This window comes from Lithobates pipiens, unplaced genomic scaffold (assembly GCF_037356315.1).
Source record: "Lithobates pipiens isolate NorthernLeopardFrog02 unplaced genomic scaffold, aLitPip1_a1.2 Scaffold_19, whole genome shotgun sequence".
Taxonomy (NCBI): Eukaryota; Metazoa; Chordata; class Amphibia; order Anura; family Ranidae; genus Lithobates; species Lithobates pipiens.
The window spans coordinates 117813224-117829569 of NW_027507764.1; the positions used below are offsets into that span (position 1 = coordinate 117813224).

The 16346-nt window shown below is 42.0% G+C and overlaps 1 protein-coding gene across 1 annotated transcript in view; it reads right to left on the minus strand.

The window, feature by feature from the left end:
* Nucleotides 1–16346, minus strand: part of NUB1 (negative regulator of ubiquitin like proteins 1) — a 96318-nt gene that overhangs the window by 65856 nt on the left and 14116 nt on the right. The window contains exons 6-8 of the mRNA XM_077491186.1: nucleotides 8810–9004; nucleotides 3761–3849; nucleotides 263–369 (exon numbers count right to left, since the gene is read on the minus strand). Of these exons, the coding sequence (XP_077347312.1) occupies nucleotides 263–369; nucleotides 3761–3849; nucleotides 8810–9004 (391 nt within the window). The remainder of the gene's footprint in view (nucleotides 1–262; nucleotides 370–3760; nucleotides 3850–8809; nucleotides 9005–16346) is intronic.

Below are 16346 nucleotides of genomic sequence, written 5' to 3' on the forward strand. Positions count from 1 at the left end.
CATCTAGACAAACTGAATTATATCTAACCGAGGGCAATCTATATAACATAATGCAAATGTCAAAGAAATGGTTATAAAAATCAACAGTTCCCTAAAGAGCTCATTAGACGGTGACCTTTACAGTCCACTGGTGAGAGCTGTCATACGTCTCAATGTTTTTCAGGCATCTTTCAACTCCGAGGGGATTTAGCCTCTATGTGGTGGATAAAAAATAAAGAGGCCCTGTAACCTTGTAAACAGATAAGGGTGAATCAGCTCTTACCAGAAGTGCTTGTCTGCATCCAGCAGGAACGGCAGTGCTAAAGCATACTCTGTTCTCTTCAGGAATGCTCTTCCCCTTTCGTGATAGCCCATCGCCAGCATGAGAGCCTGCAGACACAAATCCAAGCAAGGGAACAGTCAGAAACGTTCCTAATTACACCAGGGATTCCGTGTGGCAAGGAAACCGGAGCAAGGATTGCAGAGACAAGTCTCTAGAGAGACATTTTCAACCATCACCCAAATCGCAGCGATAGGAACGTGCCAGCTTTGAGCTCTGACATAGTGTGAGTCATTAAATGTCCATACTTTCCAAAATGAGGTTATGGATGTCAAGCAGACCTTTCATAATATGAAATGACACTAAGCAGAGCCCATTAATGAAAAAGTATGGCAATCCAAACGCCAGATGTTTGCAATGTGGCAAATGAATGTTCCTTCCGGACATGTTCGACAAGCTGAAACATGGGATCGTTTGACCTTGGAGGCCACTCAGTTCTGGAGCATGAGGAACTTCCAGTCAGCGTGCTTGACACAAGCTGACCGTGACTTGCAAATGAGTAACAATGGCTCTCTCTGTTTGGCCTCCTTTGCATGCTCTTTTACTTGCATGAGAGCATTGTGTACATTTGCAAAACTTCAAGCAGCTCTGTTGAACCCTTTAAAAGTAAACTTTTATTCCAAAATGAGAATGTTTAACACAGATCTTAATGGAAGTGATGATTGTCACATTAAACAAGCTGCTAGGAGACTTCGGTAGGTTTTCAACAAGATCCACATATTGCTGAAGCTTACTGAAAAATGCTAGCAGATTATTTAAAGTGACAGTCAGCATTCCCACTAGGATCTATGTGTAACATGATTCATGAATGTTTACAGCTGTGTTCCATAATGGATGACAGAGAAATACGGGTCTTTCCTTATGCTGGGCAAATAGTGCAGGCTCTTTGTAGGATCGTTCTGTAGACATGTCTGAGCTCTAGTAGTTCCTGGATGTCACAATTTTACTGTGAGCCACTGACACTGCTGCTTGTAGTCCAACTCAGGAGTGCACAGTAAAAAGGTGATGACACTAGCTGAACCAATTAACCACTTCAATACAGGGCATAATAACCCCCTTCCTGCCCAGGCCAATTTTCAGCTTTCAGCGCTGTAACATTTTGAATGACAACTGCGTGGTCATGCAACGCTGTACCCATATGATATTTTTTCCCCATACATAGAGCTTTCTTTTGGTGGTTTTTGATCACCTCTGTGGTCTTTATTTTTTGCGCTATAAAAAAAAAAAAAAAAAAAAAAAAGAGTGACAATTTGAAAAAAAAACACAACAATATTTTTTGCTTTTTTTTACTTTTTGCTAAAATAAAAATCCCAATTAAAAGAAAAAATAAAACTAAATTTCTTCCTCAGTGTAAGCCAATATGTATTCTTCTACATATTTTTGGTAGAAAAAAAATAAAAATAAAAATCGCAATGTATATTGATTGGTTTGCAAAACAAGTTATAGCACCTACAAAATAAGGGATAGATGTATGGCATTTTTTTTTTTTTTTTTACTAGTAATGGTGGCGATCTGCGATATTGGACACTATTGACACATTTTTTGACCAATATATAAAAATGCACTGATTACTGTATAAATTTCACTGGCAGGGAAGGGGTTAAAACTAGGGGACGATCAAGGGGTTAAATGTGTTACCTAGGGAGTGAATCTAACTATGGGGGGAGGGGACTGACTGGGGGAGGTGACCAGTCGGTGTCCCATACAAGGGACAGACAATCTGTCTCCTCTCCCCTGACAGGACGCGTTTACACTCACAGATCTACGTCCTTGCTCTGTGACAAGAAATCGCGGGTGCCCAGTGGACATTGCAGCCAGCGGGCACGTGCATCGGCTCCACCTAGACCAGTGGTCATCAACCCTGTCCTCAGGGGCCACTAACAGACCAGGTTTGCAACTGAAATACATCACAGGTGATATAATTTGCTGCTCAGTGATTGCAGTATTCAAGTCTGCATCTGCCTAAGGTAATACATAAAACCTGGCCTGTTAGTGGGCATTGAGGACAGGGTTGATGACCACTGCCCTAGACAGCTGGGAAGCCGAGGACGTCATATGATGGCCACCCAGGATGAGAGAGCCACCTTGCGGCTGTCATATGTCTATACACAGGATGGGAAGTGGTTAAAGTGATATTATAGGCAAGAAAGAAAATTAAACAAACATGTTATACTTACCTTCTCTTTGCAGCAGTTTTGCACAGAGCAGCCCAGATCCTCCTCTTCTTGTTCAGCTTTGTTCGGGTCTTCAGCCAACCGGCGGACAAGCCAGCTGATGGCTCGAGTCTCCCGGTGGGACAGGAGAACCTGGGCGAGCGGCGGAAAACAGGGCGGACGTCTCCTCCTGCTGCTTGTAATAACAGCTAAGCGGCTGCTGAGCCATATCAGTTGTTATTATAAGTAAGGATGAGCTCTGGCGTGTTCACAATGCCATGTGTCCACCAGGAAGCTGACACTCCACAGCGCTAATCACAGGCAAATGTCTCACTACCTGTGATTAGCGCTGCAAAATGTCTGCTTCCTGATGGGCATGTGGAATATAGGGGACACCAATAATCGGTCGACCCCTAATTAGTACAGTGATAGTGTATAGCAGGGATATGTAATTAGCAGACCTCCAGCTGTTGCAAAACTACAAGTCCCATCATGCCTCTGCCACTGGGTGTCATGCTTGTGGCTGTCAGAATCTTGAATGCCTCATGGAACTTGTAGTTCTGCAACAGCTGGAGGTCTGCTAATTCCACATCCCTGGTGTATAGTATTATTACTGATCACTGGTGATGTCAGTTAGTTAATAAAAAAATGTCAGTGTCAGATTTCCAACTGCACTGTCGCAAGTCCCCTTATAAGTTACTGATCACCAATACTATTTTTTTTTCCAAAAACCCTATAATATATATACACATACATACACACACACACACACACACACACCATAACTTTCATGCAAATCAATCAATATACACGCATTGGGATTTGTTTCACCAAAGACATGTAGCAGAATACATTTTGGCCTAAATTTATGAAGGAATTTTTTTTTTTTATATAGCAGAAAAAAAATATTGTTTTTTTTTTTCTTCTAAATTTTGGGGTATTTTTCATTTATATAATAAAAATTTAAAAACCCAGTGGTGTTTAAATACCACCAAAAGGAGAAAGCTCTATTTGTGAGAAAAAAATAAATAAAAAAAGACAAATTTCATTTGGGTACAGTGTTGCATGACAACGCAATTACCTGTTAAATTAGCGCAGTGCCAAATAGCAAAAAAATGGTCTGGTCATGAGGGGGGTAAAATCTTCAGAGGCTTAAGCGTGATTAAACAAACATGTGCAACAACATATTTGTGTGTTCAGGTTTAGATCAACTTAAAGCATGGACATAGGCAATCAGCACAACGTAACCTTTCAATACTAACAATAGTCTGATACTATAATATTCTACCTTTTTCGCAGCTTTAGGCATATTGATTGAGCGTCCTGTTTGATTTGCAATTTCCAGGTATGGCACGGTGTCTGGATCCAAGCTCTCACCTGTAGGAAAACATCAATTGGAATTTAAGATTAGGGTAACTGGTTTCTCTGTAAAAAAACATTACAGCTGGTTATAAATGGGGGGACTACATGTAGATGACAGGCTGCATGATATCTGCCCATCCTCTGTAGACCAAAAACCTGCTGGTGTAAGGAGGAGCAAGTAAAGAAATGATTCTATTGTTCTAACAGACAAGATTTAGAAATCTTAGGAACTTTGTTAAACCGACACTAAACTCTGCTTTAAAAAAAAAAAAAAAAAAAAAAAAAAAAAAGATCTTTAAGTGTGTATTCTTAACTCAAAGAAGTCCCATCTATTGCTCTCAACTTCCTCCAACTCTCCAATGTCCTTGTCTTTGCTACTGTGATCTGATTTCCTGTTAGAGGGCAGCTATCTTCATTCTCCATTGTCCCACTGTGTGTAGGTATTTAGCCACCCCAACGTGCTTGCTCTCCTGATGGACTAGGGACTATGGGATTTGTTGTGTGCATAAAGCAGTGCACATGACCATTACTAATGTGCACAACAGCAGTGAGGAGGAAAAGGAGAGGTTCAGGAGCTCAAAGAAGACTTCAGCTAAAGGCAGAACATCACATTAAGAAACTATTTTATAAAAAAAAAAAAAAAAATAATAATAAGTTACCGGGTCAAAAAGGGATTCTAAATCTTATTTAAAAAAAATAAAGTTATATTCACCAGCTCTGTGCAATGGTTTTGCACAGAGCTGCCCCCAATCCATCTCTTCTGGGGTCCCCTGCCGGCACTCCTGGCACCACCTCCTTGGCGAGTGTGCTCATAGGAAGCTGCGGCCTACAGGGGAACTCATACAGGCACGATCTTCACGGACTCAAAAAAACAAACTGCTGTAGTCCAGGGATGGACCATGGATGATTTCACGGAGTTACCTTGTTCTCCTTAAAGTGGTTGCAAACTCCATTTATGAAATCTTACCCAAAGCACATGTTCTCAGCAGAGTCACTTGTGACAAGTTCTTAGACACGGGATAAAAGTAACAGAAAATTTGTGTTGGGGACGGGGCATAGAGGGAGATTAGCATCAAGATGGTTTAATCAGACTACAGCTCTGCTTGTTCCTCCTTTGCTCCGCCTATGTGGAGGGGGGGGGGGGTGCCTTTCCTCCAATCAGCTCTCACACAGTGTAAGCCCAGACTCCACACCCACTGCTGAAAGAGGAAGAAAGATTTCTAACATGAGCTGCACTTTTCAAAGAGTGTAGAAAGGGGAAGACAACAGAAGTAAAACTTATGTAGGATTATTTTGTTTCATCTCTGTGTATCATCTGAGGCTATTCACTTCATTGGGTATAGGAGAGGGTTTACAACCACTTTAATGCCATCCAGGATGCTACTATACTGCCTTGCAGAGAGGGATGGGAGAAGAACTTGGGTAATATTCATGGCGACACTTGGGAGCTTTATCTGTCCTCTGCTCCTTTATTTTCAGTTTTGGCCTCCCATAAACTATCTCATTTATACTTATTACATAGTGTATTCAGAACACCAGTCCAGTTACATCGGTGGGGGAATAAGACTACTCCTCTGTGCCTGAAGTGTGAACGAGATCACGGGGATCTCATCCATATGCTTTGTAGATGCTCCAAGCTATTAGTTACTGGAAGGATGTTTTAGATACAATATCACAATGTTCCAGCTCTCGAGAGACCTTATTGTTTGTTGGGTGCATTAGGACGATTCCCTTACTCCACATGCTCATGTTGCGGTTGTATGTCGCTCGTAAACTGATTGCTCACTATTGGATTGTTTTTCATGTACCTACCGGGAAGCAATGGGTGGAACAGGTGAACATGCTCATACATGAAAAAAAATTAACATATCAGCACAGAAATCTGCCCCATATTTTTTCTTTCTTCTCTATGTGGCTACCTTGGCTAGATGAGATGGCCTGGCATCACACCAGCTGGTAATGGACAGACTTCTCCAGGGATAGGCCCTGTTGTGGGTTATGGAGATTTTGTGGTTGACTCACCTAGTTGTTAGCACTCTATTTTTTCCTGTTTTGGGTGATACAAGTTCCCTTTTTTTCTCGTTTTCTTTCCTTAAATAAGTCTGTATAAGCAGTAAAGTATGCTTGTTATGCGCACTGTGGAACCTAAGGAATTAACCCTCCTTGTGTAAAAAGGCTGTTTGATCCCGTCTTCTCTGATTCTCTCTGTCTTTTCCTGTCCCAATCTGCTGATAGAACAGGGCCTTGGAGGCACTCTGCACATGCTCAGTTTTGGGTGTAGTGCTAGAGTTTTTTTTTTTGGGAGGGGGCATGTGATCAGCACAGGGCCAATCAGAACTGTCCAGACAAACGATCAGGGGTCATGCAGCCTCATAGGACAGTCAAAGGAGAATGAAAATGCCTCCTACAAGCGTTAACCAGTGCTCGGCCAGACACTGATAGAAGTCACAAGACTGCTATATACTGCTGATGAGAAAAAGGTATTCAGCAGTTTATGGGGTACTGTGTATATCATATGGTCATATGAATCAAATGTTATGGAAATCCATTTGAATATAGTATAATCAAATTATAAAAGGAATTGTAAATTAGGTATGCACCTTCCTACCTGAAACTGTTCCGCACTTTGTATACCAGAGCTCTTATTTTAAAACATATGTTGCACCCAATGATGTTTAACTTGTGTTTTGGATAATAAAATCAAGGAATTTTTACAAATTATTTTGGTTTCTCATTGCTGCTAAAAAACCCCAGGGGGAATTTACCCGACCTTCCAATTTGATAACGGGGTGTGCAGCTAGCTCAGATTCCCCCTCTTTCGCTTTTAGCAGTTTATATTTACTAAAATAATTGCATTTCCTTGTTCTGTGTACTGTGGGAGACCAGATATAGTGAATGCAGGGTCCTGGGTTTAGTGACACTTTAACCGGTTCCCGGCCGGCTCACGTCTTTTTAAGGGGGCAGAATGGCACCCCTGCGTGAAACCCTGTACGGGGCTCCCTTTCAGAGCTGCCAGAGGGACCTAAAGCATGTGGCCAGCAGTCTCAATAGACGCCGGCTATGCGCAATCGCGTGCGCAAGTGCCAGCATGGGGATTTGTGTGTGTGTAAACACACAAATCCCTGTTCTGTCAGGGGAGAGGAGACATGTCGTTTGTTCCTACTAAGGAAAACAATGTCTCCTTTCCTAGTCAGTCCTATCCCCATACAGTTAGAACGCACTGAGGGAACACATATTTAATCCCTTGATCGCCCCTAGGATACACTCCATAGTTATAGCACTGATCACTGTATAAATGTCAATGGTCCCAAAAATGTGTCAAAAATGTCCAATCTGTCCGTCTTAATGTCACAGTACCGCTAAAAATCACAGATCACCGCCATTACTTTAAAATAAAAAATTTCATAAATCTTTCCCATTTGTAGATGCTATAACTTTTGCGTAAACCAATCAATACACGCATATTGCGATTTTTTTTTACCAAAAATATGTAGAATACATATCATAAATCAATGAAGAAATGCGGTTTTTTTTTTTTTTTTTGGGGGGGATATTCTAGCAAAAAAAATGTTTTTTTTTGTCAAAATTGGCACTTTTTTGTTTATAGCGCAAAAAATAGAAACCGCAGAGGTGATCAAATACCACCAAAAGAAAGCTCCATTTATGGGTAAAAAGGGGTACAGCGTCGCATGACCACGCAATTGTCAATTAAAGCTACGCAGTGCCAAATTGTAAAAAGTGCTCTGGTCAGGAAGGGGGTAAAATCTTCTGGGGCTGAAGTGGTTAAGGTACGATTGCCTTGTACACTCCTATCACTCTGATGTGGTTTAATACTCACTGTAACATACAATATGTATCTATGCTCTTGCTTTGTAGCAGTTAGGGTCTTATTTGATGCCTGTATAATTGCTGAAATGTATCTGTTGGTATATACAATTTTTTTCTAATAAAAAAAATAAATAAAAAAATCCTAAACCTATAGAAGCCCAGACTATTTGTTGACCAAAAATTGCATGACACGCATTCAAGTTATGTGTTGCTGTAAAAGCACCATTGTAACTAAATAATGTGACTTAAAGGGGTTGTAATGGAGGGAGGGGCCAGCAGCAGCCAAGAGGGACTAGGAGAATGTGATGGGAGTCACTTTGGGCAGGGCGCTAGTGGAACCCAGAATCCCTTGCTTCAGCTCGCCTTGCACCTATGTCTAAGAAACCCTGTGTCTATTAGGGGCACAGGGTGACCAAGAAAATAATGGACGTTACGTATGTAGCTTGGATTACTTTAAATCTGAACTATACATGTTAAATTGAAGGAGCTAGTCACCTTGGCCTCTGGAGCCAGACCGTCTGCTACCGGGGACTCTATTGGTGTTCTGTGCTTATATTTATGATAATGTGGATTATGTCTCCTGAGCTACCTAGGCTGGTTAAATGATTAGTTAATTAGCTCATGTTAAATTATGTTTCTGGTTACAGTTTTTATTGTAAGGGTAATATGATCTGGAGGGAGGGAACCTCCTCAAGTGTACAAAAGTCTGTATTCTTGTTCTAATAAACATTCCATGTTGCAATTTGTAACTAAGCTAGCCTCGCCTGTTTTTTAGTTACAATATGGGGCTGTAACATCCGATATCTGATGTTCAGACTGGAGGAGGCTGTGTACTGACGGAAGCACTCAAGTGGAATGTGCGACGGGGTTCTGTGACAGAGGATACAGGCTGTCCTGTGCAAATCCACTTCACAGAGGAGGCAAGTATAACATGTTATTAATAAAAAAAAAAAAAAAAAAAAAAAAGAGACTTTACAATACTTTAAGCTGACACAGCAAAGTAAATAAGAGAAGTTTGATACAGCCACTAGAATTCCAGTTCACCTGGACCTTATACAGGGTCGACTTGTATATTGTTTTTCATTAAAAATCCAGAAACCTGCTAATAAATGAAAATTAATCTCAGCTGATGCAAAACAGAACGTACCCCGATCTGCAAGGATTTCCAGCCCTCGTTTTGTACGCATCATCTTCTTCTTCACGCTCTCCTGCTTCTGTGCCTCATCTTCTCGTTCCTTCTCCTCATTGTGGACCCTCTTCTTTGCCTCTTCCTCTGTGTAGCTGAATTCGAGGACCAACACCTTGGAATTGTGACCCACTCCTTGTTCTTGCAGAGTTTTATCTAGTAGAAACAGGCTTCATCATGAACCATCTGGTTTATTCTATACCATCAACAAAAGCTACATTACAATTTAGTTCAATATAGAATCATCTCTAACGAAAATAACAATATAGATTTTTTTTCCCTTATGTTATAGTTGAAAGCCAGGCAAATAAAAACACAGATTAATGTAGCTAGGTATCATTAATACATCTTTCAATGTAATTTTAAAATGAAAGCAGTGTAAGTACCTGAATTTGACGTGGTATCAGACTTGCAATCATTGCACAGACTGGCAAAGGAAGGAGCAGGCCTGAGAGCAAATCGGGTGCGTTACATGCAAATGAGCAGAAGGATGACCTTAGTAGTCTGCTACCGTTCTTATTGTCCAAGTCAGCAGGCTGGGGATGGAGGGAAGACACCAATACATTTCTTCCACAGTCTGCAATTCTGAGAAATTAGTGTCATTCTGGGGTGTATGAAAGGGAGAAGGTGAAGGGGGCCTCTGTTCACCTGCACTGTGACAGTACACAAGTGTCCCTATAATGCCGCATGGCTTGTCACCCACGAAATTCAGATCTCAGATACAGCATGGGTCAAAGCAGAGGAAAGACCTCAGCCTCCTCCTTGACGGACAGAATTGTGATGACCACTAAATTCTCCCCTTAATGGGCTCCTGAAACACATTGGATTTATCCTTAGACGTTTGGGGAGATTAGTACAGGTAGGAGATTTTTTGGAAGAAGGGAGGAAATTAGGTCTGGAGGAAGATTTTTGGTGCTAACATTCTCATAGGAAGACAGCATGTCATCAGTCTGAATAATTTTTTTTAATCATACCATATGGTCGGGATCCACCCAAAAGCATGGACTGGCAGCTGGCTCAGACTCTCCCAGAAAGAGATGACCCCCATTCAATAATAAGCACACTTCACACAGTTGTTTTAAAATACTCCTTAAGATGTCAATTTCGACGGAACATGCAGGGTGGAGGAAGATGCTGCGACATCACCACGCATGCAGAAGTGTACTGATCGGGTCCCAAGTATTAAGGATACATAGCGATATTAAGCTCATTACATGTGAGTGGTTTTAATCTCTTTTTAAATTAGATTTGTTACCAGATTTACACTATTGGGAGTGACTGTCTCTTATTTTCTCTTTCTGTATGCACATGAGGTGTGGAGATGACTTGTAGAGAAAAGTGGTTGAATTCCACAACAACATTGGTGACATTTATAACAAACTATGCGTAATATGACTGCCCACTGAATAGGGTTTAAGCAATAGGACTGCTCATTGAAGGGGGGCCATGCAGTATGACTGCTCATTGAATGGGGGCCATGCAGTATGACTGCTCATTGAATGGGGGCCATGCAACATGACTGCTCATTGGATGGGGGCCATGCAACATGACTGCTCATTGGATGGGGGCCATGCAACATGACTGCTCATTGGATGGGGGCCATGCAACATGACTGCTCATTGGATGGGGGCCATGCAACATGACTGCTCATTGGATGGGGGCCATGCAACATGACTGCTCATTGGATGGGGGCCATGCAACATGACTGCTCATTGGATGGGGGCCATGCAACATGACTGCTCATTGGATGGGGGCCATGCAACATGACTGCTCATTGGATGGGGGCCATGCAACATGACTGCTCATTGGATGGGGGCCATGCAACATGACTGCTCATTGGATGGGGGCCATGCAACATGACTGCTCATTGGATGGGGGCCATGCAACATGACTGCTCATTGAATGGGGGCCATGCAACATGACTGCTCATTGAATGGGGGCCATGCAACATGACTGCTCATTGAATGGGGGCCATGCAACATGACTGCTCATTGAATGGGGGCCATGCAACATGACTGCTCATTGAATGGGGGCCATGCAACATGACTGCTCATTGAATGGGGGCCATGCAACATGACTGCTCATTGAATGGGGGCCATGCAACATGACTGCTCATTGAATGGGGGCCATGCAACATGACTGCTCATTGAATGGGGGCCATGCAACATGACTGCTCATTGAATGGGGGCCATGCAACATGATTGCTCATTGAATGGGGGCCATGCAATATGACTGCTCATTGAATGGGGGGGGGGTCAACCAATATGACTGCTCATTGGATGGGGGGGGGGGGTCAACCAATATGACTGCTCATTGGATGGGGGGGGGTCAACCAATATGACTGCTTTTTGAATGGGGATCATGTAATACGACTGCTCATTGAATTGGGGATCATGTAATGAGACTGCTTATTGACGGGGGTAAGCCTACACCTGTGGCAAGTTTTAGAATGGAGTTCATGTGGATGAACACATTTGAAGATGACCTTTTTGTTTTTAACATTGTGACATAGAAGGAATTTTTTGTGATTGTTTCACAGACTGCACATTGGAGTTTCACAATATTTTTGGCACAGTTTTTCACAAATTATCTTTGCACTTGCGTTTAAGTGTGTTTGTATTAGTGCAGTACTTACATTCAATGTTCATTTACATTATATGATATAACTAATATATATCTAATATTGTGCCAGCCGATTTTCTTTTGTCTTCACTGTGAACACAAGCATGGTTTCATTTGTGTACCTTTTTTTGTTCACGTACATGTTAGGGTTGCCATGCAAGGTCTCATGTAAGCCCGATATGATGGCCCAATTCTGCTAAATGCAACCAGGACAGATACTTCCCATTTAACATCAAGGAGAGAGAAAAGTCAGAACTTGCAAACTCGGTTAGATCTCTCTCCACCCATTGTTCTTGGGGAGACCTCTAGTATAGAGAATATACTGTAAAACATAATAATAGCCTTGGCCAGAGTTAATCTCCTTGTAAAAGCATGTAAAAACAGTGCTCCAGACAACTTGCTATTATTTTGCCCACAATCATCCTATTAAAATAAAACAAATGACTGCAGCGTCATTCAAAAAACTGCAAGAAGACATCCCACAGTGCGGCCACAGAGAGAAAGCCAGTGCACATCTGCAAGGCATTAATTTTCACCGCAAGGCACTTTTAGTGGCTTAGATATCAGTTACAGAGTTTACAGCGAGAATCCTCCTGCCCCGACTCTGACAGCACTAATGAATAATGCGTGTAGCAGCTTTATAATCAGTTGGTGCTCAGCTGGAACATATTGGGCTCGGTGACAACTTGTGACACTGAGAGCAATGTAGTACAACCAGGTGATGGGAAACGAATAGCGGGGGGGCTGGAGATGTTATGCTGAGATGGAAATAGAATTTATTATTTCATTTTGTAACAGGTAATTCAGTACAAAAGGAAATAACATTCGCGGCTGAGGTGGAAAAAAAGCAGGAATAGAAAGCTGCAGTACAAATAAAAATGTGACTAATGTTTTCATAGTAATACACAAATATTCACACTGGGCAAGTACCAAGGGACTACTTCTAGTCCAAGATTTATTATTCACTATTAATTTTATCAGCTTGCTACTTCGGCACTAGAGCGACGATTTCATTTTCTGCACACATATTGTGTAACTGTTTATCAAGCGCATATATTCTGGGAAAAATATAATAGAATGGTTTTTAGAGAACATAAACACAATGTAATACCCAATCTTTAGGTGAAATATAAAAGATCTTTTTTGCATTGAGTAATGCCCCGTACACGCGATCAGAATTTCGGTCGGAAAAAGCTCTGATGGTTTTTCCAATGGGATTCCGCTCAAGCTGTCTTGATTAGACACAGTCACACCAAATTCCAATCGTCAAGAACGCAGTGACGTACGACGGGACTAGAAAACGGAAGTTCAATAGCCACTGCGCCACCCTTTGGGGTCCTTCTGCTAATCTCGTGCTTATCTCGTGTTAGTAGAAATTTGGTGACAGACGATTTGCGCTTTTCAGACTCGTGTTTACTCTGAGTTTGTTCGTGAGTAGACGGGTACATTTCAAAAATACAAATGTCAAAGGGAGGACAATAAAAAAATAAAAAAAATTATTATGGAGATCTGGCTTTAAAAAAAAAAAAAAAAAAAAAAAAAAAAAAAAAAAGATTATTCATGAGATCACTAGAAATAATAAAGAAAGAAGTTTGTGAGAACTCTGTGTGAATATGAGCAGCAAAACAACTTCATTCTCTTAGCATTCTAAAGAAGAAGAGAATGCGCTGCATTAAACTATTTTAAAAAATTCAGCATGACGAACGTGCTATGTTCATTACAAACGGAGCTGTGTGATGTGCCAAATCGCCCACCCCCTACTGCAGCCAGAACAGACACCTGCCGGAGACTAAAGTGCTGCAGTTTACCTCTTCAGCAGCTGTCCGTTCTTTGTGAATTAACCGCAAGTCTAGGTTAACATCTATGCAGGTTACGGTTGATGCGTTTTTGGGCCTTTTTTTTCCCCTAATAGGAAACTATGACAGTTCTGTTCATGTGATGCAACTATACACTGTCTAGCACTCAAGTAGCATCAGGGCCAGTTCACATTACATGCAGTCCAGTGCGTTATTTTTCTGCATCAAAAACGCATGGAAAGTAAGTTATATGGTTTCCAAACGGCACAGTTCATACCAGTGCAGTCAGTTCCAGAAAAAAAGTAGAACACTGGACTGTACTGGAACATGGTAAAACACATCAAAAAAACGCACCAGACCCCAGTACAGTGAAAAAAAAAAAAAAAAAAAAAAAAAAAAAAAAAAAAAAAAGATACAGATCTGTAATGCATCCGGAAACACACAAAAAAATAAAAAATAAAAAAATCGCACTGGAACATTTTAAAAAAGTGCATTTTTGCGGTGTGAACTAGTCCTCAAAAGTAGCAGCAAATTTGCACCAAAGTAGTGCAGGAACCTTTATGTATCCAAAGTCACGTTAGGGTTAAAGAGGAGGTCCAAATACTGCAGCTGCTGACTTTTAATATATGGATGCTTACTTGTCCAGGGAGCCTGCGATGTTGGAACCCCAGCCGATCTTCGCATCGGCTGTCTGGTGCAGGCGCCACCATTCCTCGTAAGGGAAACTGGCAGTGAATCCTTTCGGCTTCACAGCCGGCTCCCTACTATGCATGTGTGAAGCGCGCTCTGCTTTCTAATTGGTACGGCGGCAGGAAGGAGCCAAACTTCCGGGAGACCAGGCCATGCTCAAAAACAGGAGGGGCGCAAATGTGGCACAGGAGAGGCTGAGAAGACAGATAAGCGCCACTTCCACTTTTGAGCGGAACTTTGCTTTAATGACAAGGGTTAAATGTTAGGGTTAAGAGTTAACGGTAATTGTTGGGGTTAGCATTCTAACCACTAACCCTAACCTAGCTCTAACCCTAACATTTAACCCCAACTCTAGCCCTTAACCCCAACATTTAACCCTAACATGTTACCGTAATCCTAGCCCTTTACCCTAACCTTTAACCCTAGCCCTTAAAGGATAAGTTCACATTGAAAAAATAAATACATTTTGCATTTTTTCTTTTGCAGATAAAAAAAAAACTGCATTTATTTTTTTTTATTTTTGAGCCTGTAAAGCATTGCACCTGCAATCAGCAGAGCGCACGTGTCTCGAAGCAAGTTTTATTTCTAGGTCTGTCTGACTTTTGAGAACACAAAGTCTGCTGGAGCCCACACACGATCGAATTGTCTACAAACTACAGGTGTGATCACAGAAGACATGCAGGGGAATTCAATAAACCGGTAATGTTGAACTGACAGTGGGCAAAGCCTTATGGGGTACTCAGACTAGTCTCCCCATCAGGGCCATAGTGTAGCCATAGCCTCTATTCAGTCCAATAAGGGCTTTGGAATATTCCCACTGCTGTCCATTGACAATCAAAAGACAAGGCGGACCTGATAAGGAACTAGTCTCGGGCTCCACCCACCCAACAATTCAAATTCACGGCCACTGTGCCTGTTGGGTGAACATGCAGAACTTTGAGACCAGTTCTCCATCAGGCTCGCCTTGCCTGTCATGTACAGCGGATGGCGGTGGGTGGATTCCAAAGCCGCCATTGAACTGAACAGCAGCTATAGATCCCCCTACTGCCATCTGCTGTAGTGAACCTGATGGGGAACCAGTCGTTTAGTTCCTCATCAGAATCTGCCCACCTCTAGTTTAAATCTCCCTTGGCCATGTGCCTGTCAGTGTGGTGGCACAGAGGCTGGGGGGGGGGGGGGGGGGGGGCACACTGGGGAAGGAGGGTCCAATGTGGACACCCCTCCATCAATGCCGGCATCAACAGATTCATATACTGCCTCTGATAGGTACATTAATTGGGCACCACAACAGAATTTGGAAAGGTGTCTATGACAACCTTCATGAATTGCCAGATGATTGTCTATACCATTACCATGACTCCCTCCTGCTTTGTTACCGTCACAGATGAGCTAGCACCTGCTACCTAGATTTATAGCAAAACATTCCTGAGAAACTGGATAATAAGAGTTTCAAGCAAGAATCCCATTATGTCTAATCGATTTTAACTGGCTTAGCTTCTAATCAGTCATCTGACACCTCCAGTCCCAGGGAGGCAATTGATTCCATGAACCATGTGAAATTCTGTACACATATATGATCCACTGGAAAATTGCAAACAGACAAGACAAGGTCTTTCAACCCTGTGAAATATAAGGTTAGTCATCAAGAGAAATAAATGAAAGCAGCTATGTCTACTCAACAGGCACAAGTAAAAGGGTGAGATCAATGCAAAATAATACAAAGTGAAAACTTGGGTAATGTTCCTATTATCCATGTTACAGCTCCATCTAGTGGACAAAGAAAACACAGCAAGAACTGACCACTAAGGGCTCACACACACGGGACGTTTTTACAGCTGCTGTTAGGGGCGTTTTATTTTTATTTTTTTTAACTGCTTCTAAACGCCCCTCCATGTTGGCCTATGTTCCCATGGACACAAACTGTCAGAGGCGTTTGGTGGCATAAGCATTTAGGGACAATATAAAAAACAAAACAAAAAACAAACAACACACGACGTGCTTCCAAGAGCAGTAAAAACAAGCGACGCCGCTAAAAGCTGCCAAACGCTGTAAAGCCACGTCAAGCATTTTTTTTTTTTTTTTTTACAGGTCAAAAATCAATGGTTCCCTATGAGAGCCCATTGATTTGAATAGAAGACGCACCAGAAGTCAGATCATGATGATGTGACTTGCAGTGCGACTTTTGCGTGAGGATCTTAAAGAGGAACCCCGCGCCAAAATGGGGGAAAAAATAAAAATGCCCCCCCCCCCAGATCCATACCAGACCCTTCGGTCTGGTAAGGATTTTAATGGGAATGCCCATGCCAAAAGAAAAAAAAAAACGCCTGGGGTCCCCCCCAAAATCCATACTGGACCCTTATCCGAGCAGGTCAGGAAATTGGGGGGACTCA